This window comes from Nothoprocta perdicaria, unplaced genomic scaffold (assembly GCF_003342845.1).
Source record: "Nothoprocta perdicaria isolate Ctin4 unplaced genomic scaffold, notPer1 scaffold_4, whole genome shotgun sequence".
Lineage (NCBI taxonomy): Eukaryota > Metazoa > Chordata > Aves > Tinamiformes > Tinamidae > Nothoprocta > Nothoprocta perdicaria.
The window spans coordinates 8,802,573-8,824,553 of record NW_020455643.1 but is presented as its reverse complement, the minus strand read 5'-3'; the positions used below and the strand labels follow the sequence as shown (position 1 = coordinate 8,824,553).

General features: G+C 46.6%; 1 protein-coding gene across 1 annotated transcript in view; it reads left to right on the top strand.

Moving 5' to 3' along the window:
- DIS3L2 (DIS3 like 3'-5' exoribonuclease 2) overlaps positions 1-21,981 on the top strand; it is a 183,493-nt gene that overhangs the window by 71,771 nt on the left and 89,741 nt on the right. Inside the window, exons 10-11 of the mRNA XM_026045381.1 lie at positions 6,128-6,301; positions 20,817-20,896. Of these exons, the coding sequence (XP_025901166.1) occupies positions 6,128-6,301; positions 20,817-20,896 (254 nt within the window). The remainder of the gene's footprint in view (positions 1-6,127; positions 6,302-20,816; positions 20,897-21,981) is intronic.

The window sequence follows — 21,981 nt, the reverse complement described above, 5'->3', positions numbered from 1 at the left end:
AAAAACTGAGTAGTCCTGGGCTGTTCRGTGATGCAGAGTAGATAACTCTGAGCTATGGCAATGGTGTGGTGAAATCGTAAAGGTGGAGAGGATCTGGATGTGATTTGGATGTAATCTGGAGTATGTGCTGTACTTGGAGAGATAATGGGAGCTGGGCGCGACGCCACCTTTCTCTTCCCCTTGCAAAGCTGTTCTGGTGGGGCAGCGGGGATGATGCACAGTGTCCGATAGAGCTTTTTAACTGAGTCATCTCAAAACACCTGGTAAAACTTAAAATTTTATATAAAAGCTTTTTAAAGCAAGTATATGGGTGTGGTTCTGTCTGCTCTAAAACTACGAGTAAATTAAACYGAAGCCCCCGTTCCCCTTGAGTTTCATGTTTGTTATCAGTTGGGGCTGCTTTGTGTGCCCGGTACTAGCAAGTTCCACGTGTACTTCTTGAGAAACCACATGAGCAGCTGTCACTCAGTATTTCCTAGCTGAATTGCAGTGCRTGAACTGAAGTGGCCTCTCTTGGAGCCCACTTAACCAGGGGCTGGCTGTGCCGTGAGCTGCCCTGTGACTAAGGTTGTTGTTGGCGGGGATGTTTTGTCTTCCTCTGACTCCAAAAGAGGAAAGGCTGGGGGGTGATTGCACCACTTGGCTTCTTGGAGTGAACATCCCCTCTTTTCAGCACAACTGGGGGAAATTAGGAGAACTGGCTAATGTCTTGTTTCATTGGCTAATGAGTGTTTCTCTAATTTGTGCTTCTCGTGGCATTATATATTCTCATCTGGTTGCTTCAGTAGTTTCCAAGGCGTGAAGGGTGTTGCCAGGAAAGAAAACTTCAACGATTGTCTTCATATGTAGTCGTTTCCTCTGGGATTCAGTTGCCCTCCAGTAAGAGCCTTGTGGAGATGGGAGCATAAAACCTTGGTGACCCATTGTTTTTAGCTATAAATACAGGCTTGTTTAAACACTGAAACACAATGAAACTTCTTGCAGGTCCCTAAAGATCTTGTTTGTTTTTTGGGCTTGTTTATCAGCTGGCCATGTTGCCAGTCATGGGCCACTTGAAGGAAAGATGAGGAGCTGATCAGCAGCTCACTTCACGGTTGCTTTTCTCTGCTTTCTYGCCTTGGTAAGGAATTGGACCCTCTAGCCTTGGTTGTGTTACCAGGATGACTTGGTTGTGTTGCCAGGCTGGGTATTTCTTCTTGTGTAGCCACCTTGAAGTCATTTAGGCTGGTTTGATAGAAGGGACCATTAATCACAGACAGACCCCAGCCTGGCAGCCAAGCAAGTTTTCCTTCCTGTCTGTGCTGCCCTTTGTGTGAGTGCTACGCTGCTTGGGCCCACATGCTCCTTTCCCTTGCTGCATACATTAGGGGAACTGGGAATAAGAGTCACTTGTAGCTCCAGGGACACTGTGTGCTGGGACTGTTCTCTCCTTAGCTCTGCCCACAGATTTCAGGACATCCCTTTGGCCGCACACCACTTCGGGTTTGAAAATATCTGGACTACAGAGGCCACAGCTCAGCACCATCTGAAGTCTGGAAGTASAACAAGGAAAACTCCTTCAGTAGTTTAGCAGTCACTTCTCCTGGATGCCTTGGACATTTTCGGGTAATTTGCATCCCRTAGCTGATCTATCACAACTGGACGTGCACTTTCCTTCCTTTCCTTTTCCTTTGGGAGGGTCCGTGCAGTGTTTCCCAGTACAATTCACAGGATGCTCTTGGTCTTCGTGGTGACTGGCAGGTTGCTCTGCSGGGTGGTCACCTGCACGGAGGAACCTGGCAGGGGTACGGTGTGTTTCTGTGACCCATGATTGCCACCTGGTGGTCACCAAAGAGACACTGTCCCCTCTGAAGGCCACCCTGCCACCCCTGACAGTGTTTGTTCACCTGTGGCTTTCGTTGGGCTCTGACTGCTAGGTAGAAAGGAGCAGGGGAGGAACTAATGTTTCCATGGCCAGCTGGTGATGCCAAAGGTGCGTGGTGCTGCTGCCGTGCTCCTTCCTTGCATGGTTGCACAAGAAGCAATTCTACTGTGGCAGTGAAATGCCCGTTAACTATATCCAGTCCAGGTAGCAGATAAAGCAAAGTAGTTGAAAATACTGTCTTTTTTTTTTTTTTTCAGATAAATACAGTAGTTATTTTCTAGAGTCTTATCTTTTAGTTTTGGGGTGTTGCTGCAAACTTCCCTGTACCTTTGGAGGTGGTTAAGGCAGACTCTTCTCTTGCTCGTGCCRTATGATGATGGATGAGGCTGTTTAGAAGGAGGTGGGGGGAAGTAAAAATGCAGTCGCTGAGTCACTTGTGTAACTTTTAGACACGGTGATACATGGGGCTTGTGTGGCTCTTCTGCCTCAGGGCCTTAGATGTTGCTCTGTCAAGGTGACAAGATTTGCCATGGGATTTGCAATAGAATGAAACCTTGTGCTCTGTTCCTTCTCTTATTGCTCTTTCCAGAGTCATCCAAGGGATCTGAATCCCTTACATCTCTGGACATACATGTAAACACATACATTTATATATATGTGTGTGTATATATGTGCATGCACATATATATGTTTGTTTAGATCAAAATGGATTTGCTTTGAGGGGAAATGATGAGATAACCTTGGGTGGCCTGTTGTAAGGCATGAGGAAAGGTTTGATCTCCGGCGGTCTAGCTATTTTGGAAGCAGACCTGCTTGCAGATGTGCCTGTCTCGGTGAAGCTGCGTCCCCGTGGCACCGCTAATGGTGCAGGTTGGGAACACGGGATGGCTCCATTCCCGCAGGGAGCACGATGGTGCCGCCACGCTCCGGGAGCAGGCAGGCTGGCCGGTGGCGGGAGGCACTCGGCACCTCTGGAGCTTGGGGCTGCTCTGTGCTGCAGCTCATCCTCTCGGACATGCTCAGCCCCCAGCTGTCCTCCCGTGGGACCTTTGGACACTTGCAGGGTTGGCACTCTGGTGTCCCCACTCTGCTGATGCCTTGAACCCTGAGCGGCTCCGGGCCCGGTGTGGAGGGAGCGGCCTCCAGTGTGGAGGGAGTGTGGCCTCCTTTTCTCTTCCCTCTCCTATTGCTCTGTGTCCTCCCTTCACATGTAGAGGCTTGTGGCTGTGCAGGATATTCCACCGTTGTGGAAAGACCCTCTTGGCCAGATCATGAGCAAGTTTCTTCTAGAGAGAGAGAGATTGAAAAAGGTTGTTGAATCCCCATGCAAGCTATTCATTCCCATTTGGGAGCCTGCCCGGCTTTCCAAAGGAAACGAGCCTTATGTTATTGTGCTTTGTCTTTCTGGAYGGTTCTTATCACCTAACCTTTGAACACGATGGCCAGTTTTAGGTGAGTCTGGGGAGCCGAGAGGGCTCAAGTGTGTGCCTGTGGAAGGGGCTGGCTGTGTGACAGACATCCCGGGAAGGGGAACGTGGAGCACGTGCAGAGGGCTCTGTCCCGAGCGCTCGCTCACGGGAAACCAAGGGGCACAAACCTGGGCTGTCCCAGACGTGGTGGCTCCCTGGGAGCGAATGCCTGGCTGCTGCTGGGCCATGTGCAGCCTGTTGTTCAGAGGCCCCTTGAGTTAGTCTTGCTGCTCTTGGTGGCTGTAGAAGCCCGTGAGCGATTTGCAGCCTGGCTCTTGCTCCAGGCTGCCTATGATCCTATATGTGTTACCTTTGATCACATGCTGTCCTGTCAGATTGTGCTCTGATGCAAGTCATCACGCCTGTGTGGCTATGACATGGCCCCAATTAAAGTCCGTTGCACGCGTTTTTATTTCAAGGTACTTGGGAAATGTTCCCTGGAATGCTGTTAATCAAATGTTAATTACTATTAAAACACTAGTCCTATATCAAACCTCTGGGTAAACCCCTTATGGCTCATAATCTAATTTCAGTAAACGGATCAAGAAAACATGGGTTTCCAAACGGAGCTGGAAGGCGTTCTGGCAGTGGAAGGTGCTGCCCATGCCTTGCTATGAAGGTGCCCAGCCACCCCCTTGGGGTTTCCCTTCCCTGCCCTTCCAAGAGAAGGGGCACCTGCAAGTTCAACCCTTGCTGTGGCTTTCTGGTAGGGCAACATGTTGTCTCTCTTTATTCTATTTTTCCCCCATTCATCCTTCTGGCCTTGGAAGTGATTTGAGATACCTTTCCCTTAAAGTGCATGAGGTGCAAGCCCAGGGCCCCAGGCTTGAGAGTGGTCCTTGTGAGAGAGCTACTGGGGGTCCTGAAGACCCATGGACTTGTCCTCACCCAGTCTCCCAACCCTGCACTAACTTTTGGGAACGAAATGGCAATTCCTGTGGTTTATTGTTGCTGCTGAGGGCGAGGGAGCTAAAGCTGATGTCTCGTTTATTTACATTAAAATAAGAATCAGCCTGGGACCGAGCTGCAGCAACAGAGAATTATACCTAGGTGCCAAAYGTACACGTATTTCTGCCATACAGTTTGTACATAAAATTGAAACAATGAAGGGAAATATCTTTTATCCTTGTTTTCATTTTTATTTTAAAGCCGGGCAATGTGAACTCTACAATTTACCGCGCCACAAAGTGCACAATCCTTTTCAGCAGATTACACAGTGTGACAGGTTTATTGCCCAGCCCTTCCCATTGCACAGAGAGGCAGCCTTGCTCCCATAAAGGAGATGGGCTTGCTCGTGCTGCAGAGATGGGGCTTGTTCTGTGGCTTTATGGCACATTTGAAGCACTGAGAGCATCTTGCTTGTCCAAATGACAAGTACTCTATTTTGGCCCCGATTTAGGAAGGTAATTAGCGCCCGTTCTCACTCATTAGAATTAAAGCAGAAGGATCAATATAATGATTGTGCATTTTATGCAGTGGAAAAACACTTATTAGAGTGGCAGTATTTGCATTGTGTTATTACCCAGCTCTTCAGTGTCATATTTTGATGAATTTGCCTACATTTCAGCTGTAATTTCCTTGCACCAGGAATGTTATCTCTATTGTGTGTAAAGTGCCATTCATCCTAATGGCAGCGTGTACAGCTGTSTGTGTGTGTATAAATGTATATATTTGTATGGAAACAACAAAGCAAAAAAAAATCCGTGCTCTGTGTACCTGAAGGGCAGTCTTGCAATGAGAAKGGGGGCAAGGAGAGCTGCCGTGGGGCACAGGTTCTCATCTCACATTTGTAACCAGGTAGGGGGGGCAGAAGTGCCCCACTCCCCTGGATTCCTCCTCTGTGCAGGACTGAGGCCTCCTGACACCGGTGCTCCTGCACGGATGCTCKCTGGGGTTTGCACTGGAGCAGATGGAAACTTCCTCTAGGCGTGACAGAGCAGCAGTCTCATCCACACATGCGCAGATGCTTCTCCAAAGATGATTAGTATGTGGGACACAATGTTTCCCCTGTCTAGACTTGCTCCTAGAGAGCTGGCTGCTCTCCAGTTGGATGATGGTCCAAAGGTTCCTTGTTAGGAGAGAAGGGACAGACGCTGGGGAGCGTTCAGGTTCCTGGAAGAGTCTAGAAAATGGTTGAACAGACRACACATGGGCTCGCTGTGTCTGCCATTCTTGTGAGAAGAGCCAGTAGGGTTCTGCAGCCCTCTGCCTGCATGAGGCTTGTTCTCTCGGGTGGAGAGCAGCTCCATGAGCTGCCTTCTGCAGAACTGCCCGGAGTCTGGTGGGAACCTGCTCTCCATGCGAAGCTCAGGTAGTGGAGATGATGTTTTAATGGTGAGATGACAAATTTGGCAATTTCARCTCTTTTTTGGAAGCATGGATTCACTGCATGAAAGAGTTTGGGAACTAGCCATTTATAAACTGAGAACAGCSTGTGTGGAGAGTTGCGCTTTCCTTGTTCCTGTTGGACATTTCCATAGTTGCTATTTTGTTTCTGTAGTTTGAACACTCTTCTTCCTCTACAAAAACCTATTAATGTAAAACATCATCTTAAAATGAGATATACAAAATCACCCCGGGTTCTCTCTGGCTGGTGTTTTACATCTCCAGCAGACTGAAGTCATGTTATGTCCTGTATTCCTGCCAAGTCCCCTGCCAAAACTGAGGGAGAAACGAACGGGTGAAAGGTATGAGGACTTGGTCACAAACTCAGCAGCCTCTCTGGAGGGGACAATAACAGCAGGAGGGTTCTAATTATACACTTAAAACATCATCCCTTTCTTTCTTTCCGCAGGCAGATGRCCAAATCTCTTGGACAGGCAGGGGAGATTGAGCCGGAAACAGAAGGGATCCTGACAGAATATGGTGTGGATTTCTCTGACTTTTCCTCTGAAGTCCTGGAATGTCTTCCCCAGAACCTGCCCTGGGTTATCTCATCGGGAGAGCTGGCCAAGAGAAGAGATTTGAGGTAACAGAGAGAAGCCTGATCTCTCACTTTGTGAATTGGTTCAGGGTTTTGTTTGGTTTTGCTWTCATTACACTGTGAAAAGGTACTGACTTGCAGGCTGCTACCTGTGCTAACTTGGAAAGAGACTGCTTTTCAAAGCACCTGCAAACCCCAAGGTTCAGTTATTTGGAAAAGTCTTTTTTGAGGAGTAGAAGCTTTCTGGACTGTTGGCTTTCAGCACTGTTGAAAATTGAAAATTGGATGTTTGGCTCCTAATCTGAAAGCTTTATGTTTTTGTCTGGAATGTATTACGTATTTTAGTGATAGTTTTATAGAGATTTTTGGAATGCCTGGCCGATCAAATGATTCTGGACATTGTTGCTCTGAAACTGAAGCACAGAGAGAGCCTGAGCAGTGTTTGCCTGTCCAATGTTCTTCACCATTCAGAAGAACTGGTATCACATGGAGCTCATCACAGCTCTCAATCAAGTTAGCATTTGGCACCCACTATTTCCCTGCAACCTGGCACCTTTGTGCTGTCCACCTACCTCATGTTACCCATCCCTGCAGTTTCATGATCCTCCCACCAGCTTTCAGGAACTCCACAATCTGGTGGATGATGGACACTCTGGCTTTGCCCGTCTGCCCAAAAGAAATCCATTTGCTACACCTCAAAATATTGTATTGAAGATTCACCTTGTCACTAGATGAGACTTAAGGACAAAAGCGTTCAATTAAAGCCTAGCCTAGCAATAAAGCAAGTTGCAAAAAGCAGAGCAATAAATGGGTTATTAAGATGCTATGGGGTGTTCCACTCCCACACTTGCTTAAGTTAGAGCATCCTGTCATCTGTTGGCAGCTCTTGCTGTGTTGTGGGGGACGGATCAACAGTTCAATGTAATGTTTTTTTTTTTTTTTTTTGCATATTGCTAAGGTAAAACAGCTTGATTCCCCAAGAGAGACATTTCCACTCTTTGCAGTGGCACTAGCACTTGCATGTATATGGTGAAGCCCTCTTGGTTTATCTGTGTTATTCACATGATGTTAACACATTGGGTGGATAAATGGGTAAACTGCAGCTGGTTTTGTGTCTGTCTGGATGCCAGTTGGTGACTTTGGGCCTAATTCTGCACTGCAGCCTACAGCCTTTCTACTGCTTCGCCTTAGCTGGGCTTCGCTTGCTGTACAGTGGAGTAATTCAGGAAGGAGTCACACTTCTGCCCAAGTARTGAGTGGTAACGCTCAGATATCAGATCCAGACTGTAGGCTTGTAATAATTTAGAAAGGGAAAAAGAAAAGCAGCAAATTGGTTAGAACTCTSCAGTTCAGAAGTCTCTGGAAAGTGCTTATTTGTACTTTTTTGACTACATTTCAGTAGCATTCTCTGCTTCTTTGAACCAAGTTCTCTCAAGCAAATAAAGAGCTTGACTTGTTTCCAGTTAGAYAATCATTTTTGGAAACATTCTAAATGCATTTGTTATTATTGCTGAATTACTGCACTGGGACTTATCAAGGTGATAACACTTTTGCAGTTAAGTCATTTAAATCCTTCTCTGCCCCTTCCTGGCCACAGTGCATACCACAAAGTAGATTTCCTTTTGATCCTCTTGAATATAAACATTTACCAGTGAAGGTTTTCAAGACCATTATTTGAGCTTATTTTCCTAATCCTTTTAATGTCAAGTGCCACCCTGATGACTAGTCTGTGGTCGAAGCACATATGAAGATAACATGAGACTTCTCTGGCTATGAAAAGCAAATTACAAGCAAATCTCATTTGTTTCCTCACAGTGAGAGGTTTGTCTGCCTAGAGAAAGATGAGTTTCATCAGTAGAAGTCGTATGAGTCATGGCTGAGCAGAGTCCTGCACTTGGACACCTAGCTGCCTTCTCTTCTGGTCTCACCCATCAGACCTTGAGATTCTTCCTGATGACTGTGCAGTCACAAGGTGGCTTGACCTCACCTTTGTATTAAATGCTGCCTTTCATGTTGCCAATCAGTGCTTTGTTGGTACAGTACCATGTTGGCAATCAGTACCAAGTAGCTTGTGTGCCCTGGCACAGGGTGGCATCCGATGGGCGRTGTCTGAATATGGATCTCTCAGCTGGGCATGCAGAGGACTTGGGTCTCACACGACCCATGCTCAGTGGCATCCTTCCATCCATCCTTCCTGCACCTTGTGCGTGGTGACCTGTCAGGCTGTTGGGATCACTGTAGCACACACTAAATGCTTGTGAGACTACAGTAAAAGTGACAGGGAAATAAAGGCTTTGAATATCCTGTTAACACTCCAAAATAGCTCATCCTGATACAGTTTGCCTGACTCAAGTAAACGTAAATTACATTTTGACTTAAAATGCTCTCTGCTGTAGGAAAGCCTTTCCAGATGTGTAACTGCACTGGGAGTTCTGTTGGGTCATGAGTTACTAGGAAGCCTTTGGGATTTGGAACTGAAACCTGAGCAAAATGTTGAGTTTTTTGGTGTCTCCTCCTTCAGAGATGACCTTCCTTTGTTTCTTTTCACCATGGGCAATGACCCTTTCCTTCTCAAAAGATAACTTCCATGGCCTGCAGGACAATAGTACAATCCGTTGAGTTTCCAAGGCAGAGCGTAGAGCACCGAGTTAGTCTCTGTCTAATGGAGGGATTTGTGGATGTAGTTTCAGACCAAAATGAGACCATGTGTTTCGCTGGTCTGCTGAAGCTGGGCAGATGAGGGACTGCTGTTTTGTTCATGCCRTCTTGTAAATACGTTCCTTGATCTTCCTGCAAGCCTTCCAGTTGTACAGGAGGCGTGTTCTTGCCATGCCTGGTCTGTTTGGATAGCAGCTGTGATCTCACCTACAGAGCCTGTGCGGAATCGCTTCCAAGACATTTTTTCTTCATTTATCCAGTAATGGCTCACAAAGAACGTTTACATAATATTTTAATATTACTTAAGGCAGAAAAGATCCAAACTTTGTGGATAGCTTTGAAATCTTTTAGCTGATTTAACTCCCTGTTCTGCCACTTTTGCCTTGTTTTACTTTGCACATCTGCTTTACCTTTGTGGCTTTATCTGTCTGTAAAATTAGATGAGAATTTCCCTTCTAGCCTAGTTGTTTGTAAAAAGCACTGAAGACATCAAATGGAAAGCACTAGAGGTAGTAGGTACAGGTACTAGGAGTGGAGGTTGCAAGCTGAAGTTGTATTTTACTGAGAGAATGAAGTTTCATAAAATATTAGAATTGTGAGGCTGAGGAAACTTCCTTTCTTTCACTTTAAATGTGATAATGCAGGTAGGACCAGAATTCTCTTTGTATAATTCARGTTAACTGGAATTGGTGTTTCTTCATTGAAATGAGAAGGTAGGTTGAGGAGAGCAGTGTTTGGTTTGCTGATTTTGGAGGAGCATTACAGCACTGGTGTCAGAAGGAAATCTGTGATGGGCACATAGCTTCAGCCATTTTCCGGTCTTCTCGAGTGTTTCAACACGTAATTTTCGTTTCCTTGTTTGCTTTGCCCTTGGTCTTTCAGGGATGTGGGACCAAACTTGGCTAGTGGACAGGAGAGGGTCAGGGTGATGGAGGAAATGCAGTTTTTGGAGGTGGGCGCAGCAGAGGGGAGCACTGGAGGAGGAAGCCATTCGAGGAGGTGTCGCCAGGAATCCAAGAAACCCAAAAGCTCTTTCTAAGACTTGTTCCAAATGTTTCTAATTTCATTCATATCTTTTTGTTTCCTTTACTGCTTAACTGGGGCAAGAAACTAAAGCCAGGAAAGTCCAATCATAGTGGGAAACAAAAACCTAAATATTGGAGAGAGAAAAAAGGCCGTTCTTTGCAAAGCAGTTCTGCCTTTTGCGTGTCTCCTATTGTTGGTGTTACTGTGGAAAATGTATAACATCACCCTTTTGGATAGGGCTACAGCCTGTTCAAGTAGGGATGGTTTATATAGTCTAACATGGAAGAACTTGAGAATATCTATTTCTTTACCATTTGCCTAATAATAAGTGAGCCTGTTGACCTCCGCTGGACTATTACAAATGTGAAACTTGGCACTCAAAATTGCTTGCTCTAAATTTTCCAGTTGCTTTCTCTTTTTCCATTTGATGTCATCCTGCCAACTAGTGATTTTATTATTATAAACAGGACATTGTATTCACTTTTAAGAAGAAATATGAAGCTGAAGGTAAAATTACAAACTGCAGTTTCTCAGCTGGCAAAAAACAAAACAATGAGCTAAAAATACTGAGCAGAGAAAGGGTGCTGTGGCAAGAAACWGAAATATCTGCAAGATGGATATTGTCTGAAGAGCAGAAACTGACTTTAACCAAGGAACTCGAAACTCATGAGAATCATGGAATGGTTGAGTATGGAAGGGACCTCTGGGCATCATCTAATTCATCCCGTCTGCTCAAAAACAAGAGCAGCTTCGTTGAGTTTTGAATATCCCTGAACATGGAGACYCCACAACTTCCTCAGGTGACATTCCAGCTTACCCTTACATGAAAAGATTATTTTTTTCTTATGCTTACATGGATTTTCCTGTGGTTCAGTTTGTGCTCATTGACTCTTGTCCCATCACTGGATACTACTGGTGAGGGTCATTCCCCATTATTTTACTTATTTTTTTACAGCTTCCATCAATGTGTATAAATAGACATTGATAAGATCCCTCCTGAGCCTTCTCCAGGCTGAGCCATCCCAGCCTTCATAACTTCTCCCTGCATGTCTGATGCTCCTTCATCAACTTAAGGGACTTGTTCACTGGGCTTGCTCCAGTATGTCTGTGTGTCTCTTGTACTGGAGAGCCCTGAGCCTGGGTCCATCACTCACGAGTGATGAGTGTAGGGGAAGGATCACCTCTCTCGACATCCTCTTCAACTGTTCCTCTCATGAGGAGCATGAGTGTCACTCATGGTTGCTGAAAGGTTGAAGAACATCCAAGTGAGGGGACAGTGAGGACGCAGACCCTTGTCAAGGAACAGTTAATGCACGCTTGCTTCGCTGGAGGGCAGAACTAATGAACTTGAGTCCTGCAGGCAAAGAGCTCAAAGAGCACAACAAAGCCTTTTGCTAACGTTCGTATCTTGATGTTCTGGCTTGTGACCTGAGTTGACGCCATGCTGCTTTGAAGGGCTGCCCCCTCTGAAAGATATCAAAGCTGTTGAAGGCTAAATTGTAACTTTGGTTGCCCTTTGAGAAACACAGCATCTTGTCTATGGTTGGTAGGGTTGGAAGAGTGGAGGTAGGTGTTTCTGTCCAGCCGGGGAGGGGAAACTTTGTTCTTAGTACTGTTTGTAACTGGAAATCACTGGCAACCGGACAGTTCCTGCGCTGCGGTCCTGCCCACTATTTATGTCCTTCTTGACAAGGTGCAGCTAGAAACAGGGATTAGCAGTACTTATAGCAAAGATTTAACAACGTGCTCTTTGCTCTTGATGCTCGAGTTGATTATTGGTTCGTAAAATCAGAGGTGGTGATAAAAATGGCAGCCCTGAGCTGTGCAAGGGGGCTGGAGGGAAAGCAGTCAGCCTCTGAAACAGATGTCTTTTCTAGGCAGGTGGAAGAGTTTAGTTTGAAATGAGCGCAAGTCAGATAAAATATCATTAAACAGCTTGTTTCCTGGAGATTTTCCACTACAAAAAGCGAGTGTTAAGTAGAGCAAGGCTTACTCAGCTATAATAGGATATGTAAAAATGCTCTGCTTTCTGATGAAAACTGAGAAATGGCTTGTTTAGTATAAGCAGCATTGCTGCAGACCTGAGTGTCATCTTGGCATGGAGCAGAGACACAAACAGGGCCAGATTATGATCTCTGCCCTGTCGCTGGGCACTGAGCTGCTCTGTGACTAATTTAGTGGCCTCCATAGGGAGGTGTAACATGCACAAAGGCTGACTCAGTGGTGTGTTGGGATGTCAGATCTAGGTCCTTCCTGAGTGAGTTGCTTCCAGGAGATGGTGGTGGCAGCTGTACCTGCTCTGGCTAGTTCTGCTCTCCTGGCAGTCTGGGAAACAGTTCTCCATCAGTGAGAAGATGTAGCGTTAGTTCATACTCAGCCATTAGGTCTAGTTCAATACGCAASCATTTAGTAAAGCTCAGAACAAGATAGTGCTCCTGTCAGGGTGATGTGATCTAGTTCTTTGCTTCTGATGTGCAGTTGGCTTTTTCAAGACCTCTTCTCTGTCTTCATAACATTTCGTACTACACTGAAGAGAGCAGCAGTTGTGGTGGCACTGTTTTGTGCCACGTGGTGCTGGTACGAGTGGCTGATGGGCTAGGACAAACGGACACCTTCACTGATACTTTTATGTACACGTGGTCGTTGGAAGCACAGCTTTAAACTGAATCAGTGCTGTGTATTTGGTTACTGTTATTGTGTTCTGATATTGGAGACCATCAAAACTAAGCTTACTTATTTAAGAATTTGTTGGGTTGAAGAGACTAGTAGTAACTTTGCAACTAAGTTTTTATATACGATTTTATTCTTTCCAACTCCCTATTGTGGAGACTATAATAGAATAGGAGGAGATTCGCATAAAATCTTAGATCTATTGGAGAACATGTTCATTTCTTACTCGATTCTACTATGTTGCAGTAGTTTTATGTGGGTACGATGGGCAGGTGTCCTGTCCTCTCATATTTACATATGTAAAGCCCTCCAGTTCGGAGGTACCRGCTGCTTGTCTTGATATTGGAGCAGGAGCTCTTGTCTCTCTCTACAGRCTGTTTATCATGTGGGTAGGTCCAGGATAGGGACACAAGGGTCTGTCAACCCTGGTAGTTCTCTGGTGCTGTAGGTGAAGAACTGCACAGGCCCTTCAGATGTGAGGCCTTATCCTCCCATCGTGGCATTTCAGGGATGACCTCTTTAGAACAGGCTCATCATTACAAGGAACATCATTTTCCTTATGGTCCCATTCTGACTTGAAAGTGRGGAGCCCTCTTTACACCTATAACCACATCTAGGGTTTGCTTTGGGGTCTTATCCCAGTGTCGTGGTTCCTTGTGTTACAGGAGAGGACACTGTTGTCATCAAAGCCAGGCAAAGAGAAAGAAGAAATCCGCTTTCTCAGCATCTTTGCTGTAAAATTTGTTCAGAGGTCCATGTTCCCTGAAGATTTGGGGTGATGGGTGGTTGTTGCTTGGTTTTTGCTACATTGTCACTCTAACGAGAAAAGAAAACCCAGTCATAGGAATATAGATGGCACGGATGGAAATGCTCTGGCTGAGGCAGAGCTGGACTTCAGACATCACAGCATGCAATAGAAGGGGGGCAGTCCAGAAAAGACCAACAAACTGTTCTAGGAGATGAGGGATTGATTACAGGGAAGGATTAACTGTTCAATGTGTATTTGCCAACACTGAAACTAAAAGTTTGTGAAAGATGGAGTAGGTAATAGTTAAAATATGCAGACCAAAGTGAAGAAGTGAGAATTGTTTAGGAAGGATAAAAGGGGTGTCATGAGGACAAAAAAACGTAAAACAGAAGTAACCTTTCGTGTCCATCCTAAAATAGACTGTATCTTTACACTGCAAAAGACTGTATTGGAAACTCCCTCACTAGAGATCCTTAATGTGATACTGGAGGAAGTCCTTGCGGGCATCTTGTCAAGAGGAGTCCAGCTCAGACCTATGGGGGTTGGATGACCTAACGTCTCTTCCATTTCGAGCTCTGTGCATCTATGATTAAAGTCGTTTATATAATGCAAGTGCATTTGCAATTACACTCCACCTTCTTGCGTGGGATCGCGGTGGTGCAGAGACCTCATTATATTTGTGGCGCAATTACAGCATGACTTGTTGGAGATATTGGTGGCACTTGGTCTCTCAGGCTCTCTGATCTCTTTTATATAYGTTGGCTTTTCAAATACCTAAGTTTTATTACAAGGCTGCAGTGCTCTTTTTTCCTTCTACTTCTTCCTTGCTTGGAGACCATAAATATATAGCGGGAATAATTGATTCTGGTTCAGCTGTCCAGYGAGCACTCCTTGGAAATATAAATGTTTTGTGTTGTAGATGGGTAATAATATATCAGGAGTCACTGTCGGCTGTTCTTTTGGACCAAAGGCTGCTTTCTGAACCAAACAGGACATTAGCTAAAGCATAAATGCAGGGATATCAAAAAGAACAGTATTATCTTGAGTTAAAGCTGAGCTTTCATGTGTTGTATTCCGTGCTAAGTCTTTCTGGAGCTTATGCAAATAGTCTTTGGAGAGGGCAGCTTTTGCTTCCAGTTATTTTATAATTTTAGTCCATTTTGAAATTTATGCCCCATGCAAAAGGAGGAGGTTTTTTGGGGTATGTCATGTGTTTTGGTTGATATGCTGCGGGGCACTGAGTGCCATCGGAATACGTCAGGGCACTTCTGCTGCCTGCAGCTCTTTTTTTAACAGGTCCCTTTTAAGAATATATCCTGGAAGCAGCCACCGTAGGGTTTAGCTAAAATCTGCCAACATCAAGTGTGACAAATGCAGTAGACACTGCACGTCATAGATGTCTTCAGGAGTGGGAGGTTGAAGTCTCCAGAATGTTCAGGCATTGATTATTCCCTGCAGCTTCTTCCAGTGCAAGAGCCCTTCATACCCCCAGGGTGACGGCCACTGGTGCGGTTGGTCTCGTGTTTATTGACACTTCATCACAAACCTGTGCAGGCACCGGCCTCGTCCCGGGTTTGCTTGTGCTTGAGGAACGGGGTTGWTTTTTGTGGTTGCCGTAACAATCGYGCTGTTGTGTGAAAAAATGTTTGCAGCTTTTGCTGGGGTGAGTTGACAGCTCTAGGATGCCCATTTCCAAATTAAAACGGCCCCTTCCAGCCCTGAGAAATCACGTCTGTTTAAGTTTTCCAAGATGGAGCTCAGCAGGGCCTTAGAAACGACCTGAAAAGCGCTACGTTTCTGAAAGTGCCTTTGCTGCTTCATTTTAAAACGGCGGCTCTGAGCTGAAGTTAATAAGKCTAAGCCGGGGTGCTGAGCCTTCACTCCTGCCAGGCTATTGTGCGAGCTCACAGGGTAGAGAGAACAGGACAGTCTGGACAGTCCCTGCAAGAATGTAAATGCACTGCAAGCGTCTAGACATGCGGTCACTCTTGCTGCAGATATCTTGAGGAAGGCTTGCAGTGCCCAAACCTTAATGGACAAGGTGGTAGGAGCCTGCTCAGCTCCCGCTGCCGTTCTGCAGCCGGCTGGGTGCGAAGGGCTCCTGTGAAAGGTGCCTTTGGTGCTCCAGGAGCCACCGAAGGTCTGGAGGGGCTGTGAGGGCCACAGGGTGGCTGCGTGGGGGCGGCCCCGGGGCTGTCCTTGTGTCTCCCCTCGCTCAGTGTGCAGGGTGGGGAGCCCACGGGCAGCAGGTTTTGGCCGTGCTCTCCGTGCTGGGGGAGGCTGTGGCTGCTGGGGATCCCCTGTTCCCTTTCGTGGGGGTTTTGGGGAAGCCTGTGGTCACGCACAGCCAGTAAGCACTGCAGGAGGCGGCCTTGATCTGAAAGCTGCCAGGGCAGGGAGGTGACGAGGGGCCGCCCTGTGGCACCTTAATATTCCACCTGAGCTACCCGGCCTGGGTCTTCTGCTGGAGGGTTTTTGGTGGGTCTGTGCTCAGCCCTTTCCTCGGGAGCTCTGCGTGGCTGCCGGGCACCCAGCTCTCGAGGGCCCAGACACTCGACAGCCTCGTGCAGCCCGTGCCCCTCACCTGGAGGAGCCCTAGTTCAGGTGGGTGCTGGCTCTGGGCCTTGGCATGGCTTGTGTCAGGGGCTGCTTTGGCCAAGGACAGGAAAGGCAGCATGCGGGGAGCGTGTGGGCGCCCTTATSCTGCCTGCCAGGCTCCAGGGCTGTCCGATGCCCTCATGGGTACGTGCAGTTCTCTGAACTGGTACTTGTTTCGGTGGTGGCACCTCTGCTGGCAGCTGGATTCACCCGCGTGCCGCTGGCCGGGAAGGCCGTCCGGCGGCGTTAGGCTGCACTTCCGCTTGGTCCTGTGCGTGCCCAGCGAGAGCACGGAGCTGCTTTGCAGAAAATGCCCCCGGGAACGGGCAGATTTGCCCCGGGCCGGGGCAGCGACCTCGGCGCTGCAGCTGAGCCCGGCGTGCACACGCGGTGCTTCATCCTCATCCAAGCCGCCTGCCACTCGAATGAAGAAGGAGCCTGACCGGTGGGATTGTAATCTCCTTGGGTCGTAGATGCTGATGCTTTGTGGCTAACCTCCAACTGAGCTGTTGAATTCTGAGCAGTTGAGCTGGCAAAAAGCTAATATTTTTAATTGATACATTGCACTAAACCTCGTGACACCRACTGCACGGTATTTTTTTTCTTCTGATTCTTGCAAGCCCCCATTCGGACGTAGCAATTTGCACAGAGAAAAGCAACTACTCTTGCAGTCCCATGATCTGTGAGCGTTTTAATTACCCTGATGGTAATTCAAGCACACTGACAGGCAGCTCTTTACTTTTAGTGCTGCACTAGCCATTTGCTTACGTCCTGCTAAAGGTAAAAAGACTAACTGCTCTGCAGATACGCTTGTCTGCTTTCATTAAGCCTCCTTAAGCTGTGCAAAAAAGCTGCGCTTAATTAGCTTTCCTTAAATTAGGATTGATATACCGTCCTGTATATGTGCATGCTGTCATTACTGCCTAATAAAGGGAGCTCCCTGTTCTGTGAGGTTTTTTCCCAGGTGGTTGATTTGAAGGACAGCAGTGGAGCTGGTGCATGAGCTTTGTCTCCATCCACATGCCTGGACTGGCAGGGATATGTTGGTGGCCATCACTCCATGTCAGGGCTGTTGCTGGCTGTGCCAGCGCTCCCAGATCCCGGCTGGATGGCAGGGTCTGTGCAGTGTGTGTGGCAGGGCCTTTCCCATCCTTTTCCTGCAGATCCACCATGCTCCATGCGAGCTGTTCCCCTCAGGTGCTCAAAAGCCTCCGGCCATAGGAGAGGGGGAGGATGGATTTTGTTCTTCCATCAACAGGAGCTCCATGCCAGAGCAATCTCCCTCTGCAAACTTGCATCAAACAGGTTTTGGATGAAGAAGCTCCTAYGGTTGGTGCACAGGGGCTCAAAGGCTGGGGGATTCTTAAAAACCCACGTTGATCTCTCACGATGCATCTACAGAAATGCACAGAGTCCGTGTGGAATGTGAAGACCGGAAAATCTTTTACACTCCGTGTGTGTCTTTATCTCCTAAGCCAGTTTCCTTTAACTAACCAAGTTGTGTGTATGTTGGAATGAGCAAACTTGGAACATCTCATTACTTTTGCAAAGTATGTTTTGACGATTTTAAATGAATAAAACAGATTTTTATTAGGTGTAATGACAATGAGAGATGGCTCCTTTGAGGCTTTTAAAGAGGGGAGAGAGAGAGATGATSAAGCTTCATAACCCACAGGGTCACCTTGGCAGCCTCCAAGAAACTGGAGACAGCTGCCAACTTGTATTTATCTGTGGTCAATGCAAATATGCATGAATGCAGCCATGATATTTGCTTGTGCTTAAGCAATGGCTTGCTTAGCAGGTGCATAAAAAGGACTGTTGCCTTGAGGTTTAGTCATACAACTTAACTGCAGGTTGGCTTGGTCGTCCTCAAAAATGTGGTCCGATATCTATGCAGTCCTTTGGGCCGCAGCCTTAGGGAGGTTGTTCTGGCAGGCACTGTGGTCAGCGGAGCAATTTGAACGGTCACAAGAGGCTTCACCACATAGGGAGCAATGTTATTTCTTCAGCCACATGGCTTTTATCAGCTGCCTCCAGGGCCCTCTCTGTGGGTTTGTATAGAAGTGGTTGGAGCGAGTGTCCAGGGACAGTTTGCAGTGCTGGTACTGGCAGCGCTGCAGGAAGAGCGAGAGGAGGTAGTTGGGACTGGGCCTTGCCCGAGACTGTGCCCGGAGGAGCGCGCGAGCCGGGTGCCACGCTCACCTTGCTGTGCACCAGCCTGTACTGGTGAGCAGAATTTGCTCAGAAAACTCTCTTTGGGGGTATTTCTGTGCACCGTTTCGTGTATTTCTGYGCACCATTGGGGGTATTTCTGTGCCCCAGAGTGATGTCACTGCTACGAATTTTAAGCTSTCCTCCAGAATCAGTGTCTCGGGTTCCCTTGGCTGCGTGGCCAGCAGCTCTGCAGCGTGTCCGCAGTGTCCGGCTGCCAGGGAGCATCATCCCGGGGCTCCTGGTGCAGGGACTTTCTTACCTCACCCTGTGCTCAGAGTTAGCTGCCTGTGGCCAGTCCCTTGAGCAGTTTTAAAGAAGCCAGTTTAAGCCTGGTGCTAGAACGCATCCCCGCTGTGCTGCGGATAGAGGCTTGTGAGAAATGCTAAATTGTATTTCTGTGGACATTTTTGCATGTGAAGCTCAGCGTCTGAGCCTGCTTGTGCCTGCAGCTTGCAGGCCAAGGCTGCTCCGAGCCGGGTCCCTCCARGGCCACACGGGGGGTGTCCGTGTCACCGTCCCCCCACGTTTGGGCTCTCTGACCCAGGGCCCCTCACTGACCTCCACAGCGGATCCCACTCCCCAAATCCGTCCCAGCAAAGCAGCCGGTAGCTRCTGCAGTTGTATAAACGTGCTCGGGACTTGGCACCCGTGGATTCATGCTTGCTCCGTTCCAGGGCAGACTGCAAATACGCGCTTTGCTGAAACCGGCCTGCGAATTTCKAACCCTCCTGCCCGGAGCTGCGATTCGCCAGGGGTGGCAGACGCCCGTGGATGCAGGCCCCAAACATCTGGACTRAACTCTCTATGCCGTTGACACAGGAACCCACGTTTTCTTTGAAGAAGCTCTTAAAAGCTTTCTCGTGGATAGTTGTCAGGGTAAAGCAAGCCATCCGTTTCCGCTCGGTGCTGTTCTTTTAAATTAAGTAACTTAAAGGAAGATTTAGTAGATGCGACTGTGGGGTGGTCGCAGTGCCAGGCTGCTGTTGCTCTCATCCTGTGCKAGTTAATGGGACCAGGTGCAGCAATATATGCACTCTGGCAAACATATATGTTGGTATACCCTACTCATGCTATGTCTGTCTACGTATMTAAACACACATGCTTAGAAATTGGGCTTTTTAGTGTTTTTTTTTTTTTCAAGCCGTTAGGTTGGTTCATTCCCAATGCTGTAGAGCTAGACAACAGCAGATCAAAGCACCGCGAGTGCTGAAAAGATTTTATYTTTCAGTATCCCAGTCTGTGATTTGTTTGGATGCAGGTGAAGGATCAGACCCTGCCGTGTGTGCCGAGGATTAAGGCGGCTCTGCTGTCCCATTGCAAAGGGAGTATTGTAGAAGACCTTCAAAGTCTGTAAAGGGAGTGAAGTGCATTAGTGATTTTGATGTCTTTGAAAGCCTCGATTTAGTAGCTTAGTTTAGTGGGCCTGGTGGGTTTACCTAAATGTGTGCTGCCAGCTGCCTGCCACCAAGCCCAGCACCCGGAGCGGCCGGGTGCCGCGCGATGGCCCTGCGGAGATCGAGCCCTTGCTCTCGCTGTGCAGACGCCCGTGCAAAATGACCGAGATGTGCAAATTCCATAGGACACCCGCTCCCTTAAAAGTTCCCCGTGATTTCTTCCCTCCTGCCTCTCTGACCACAGGAGTACATTGGTGGTTATGCCGTAAGAGGAATAATATACTTGGTCAGTAAGGACCTGCAGTCACAGGGTCCTTCTGTGGCAAAAAGGGAGCAATGCAGCATCTGCTCCTTGGTGCTGTTGCTGTATCCTGCTGTGCTTGGGGAATTTTTTAACTGGGGAAGAGCTGAACTGTTCCCAAGATTGAGGCAGCCTCAGAATCACCCATCTTCATTTGCTCCTGATGTCCCTGCTGTGCACTGTGCACAGTTGCATGTGGATATAAGTGGTCCAGGGTAGGGACTGTGTGTCCAAGGTGCTGCCTATTATATTGCTTCATGAAAGGTATTCAGCTTCTGCTTTTCCTAAGCATCAAGAACTTGAGTTGCTAAACCCAGTTGATTTGAAGATGTTTGTATAATTTCCTTAATGTTTCCTATTGAAGCTGCTTTTCTTCGCTGTGTAATGTGCACCACAGCTGCTRTAAAACCCTGCACATTGGAGCATCTTTACTGAGACCCAAACTCCCTCTTTAGTCATTGCTTTGTATGTGTTTCACTGCCTTTGCTCTGTGCTCCTGCAGTTCCAGCTGCTCTGATATCTGCTCTTATGCACTGGGGTGTGGGTTATTTGTTTCCAGGGTAGTTTTACAATTAGCGATGATGTTTTTTCCCTCTAGCTGGAAGGCATCAAGACCTTTCTCTGCATGCTGCTTTAGAGTGTGTTTGGTGGGTAAATYGTTTAGGTTTTGTGAAGGAAAATCAGTAATGAGATAAATGCTATTATAGGTAAACAGTTCTACTAAAATAAAATAAAAATAAACAAAAAAGCTTCACTTATCCAGCACACTTTTTTAAAAAATTAGATTTAAGCTTTCACATTAGATGGAAAAATGTTTCGGCAGCCCAAGTCTTCTGAAAACAACACTGTTTTTGTCTGGATGTGTCTGATAGTCTCTCTGTTTTGATGTAGTCTTCATGACCGGAAGATAAATTTTATTTCTTTTGGGTTTTTCTTTTCTTTCTTGGATAGGAAAGAATGTATCTTCACCATCGACCCATCAACTGCCAAAGATCTTGATGATGCTTTGTCCTGTAAACAACTCCCTGACGGTAAGAGAGAGCTTTCACAAAACATTTCTCAGTGTTTATATTCAGCAGTTGACACATTCATGTACATAATTTGTCATGAGGTATCCTTTACCAAATGAGAGTAGAGTGATAAACTAGTTTTTCTCTTGTTGTTTTAATTGCCTGTTTGGAGAAACCGTAGAGCAGATATCTTCAAGCTGCAGTCTGACAATGTCGTGGTGGCAAGAAATACAGAACCAAATCGTTTTGCATAATCAGAGCCATAATTTGATTTGAGCAGCTCTCAGCTGTCTCCTGTCATTAGAGGAGTTGCAGTTGAATAGGTGATATTCCACTCTAGCGTACCAAAGTTTAGTGGAACTTTGACCCTGAATACGCAATTCCTGAGTGAAGGAACCCAGTTTTTTGCAGGTCACTGGCTGAGTTGCTCCTTGCTCTTTGTTTATGGGATGCTGGGAGTTGTCAGATGAGCAGCATGTGCCTTCTAAGTCGTGTTACTCTTCTCACAGCCTTTCGAGTTTTGTGTTCTGCCTTATTTGCACTTTTATTGTGCTGTAAGCCAACAGAACAGAAAGCTCCAGAAGCCAAATGTTGATGATTCTGACTTAGGAAACTTCTCTCTTGTAAGCTTGCTTTGCCATCCAAGTTCTACTCACTTCATTTGATGAGATCCAGTAACAGACTTGGTTTAGAAATACTGGATGACTTGATTAGCACATCCCTTCCTAATAAAGAAGATAAAGTGACTTTTTTGTGTGCTTAGCTTTCCATGTTCTTGTTTATCATCATAATATAGTAGTATCAAAGGTATTGATTTCCATTTATTTTTTCTTTTTGGTTGTTTTATTTCTGTGCAATGTCACTAATGAATTGTTGTGTCACTTAGACACAACTACAGTATAGTATGATAAAGGTGTAAAATAGTTTAAAAAAAAWTAGAGATGAAAGAAAATTTGAAGCCCATAAAAATATTTCTAATAGTATGGTAGCAATGCTAAGRAAAAATGTGGTTCTATCCCRTAGAASATTTGAACAGTCTCTTGAGAGTTCTTAACCTTAACTCTATTCTCCTTCTTTCCACTCTTTCTGAATTATCTGTAGATTTA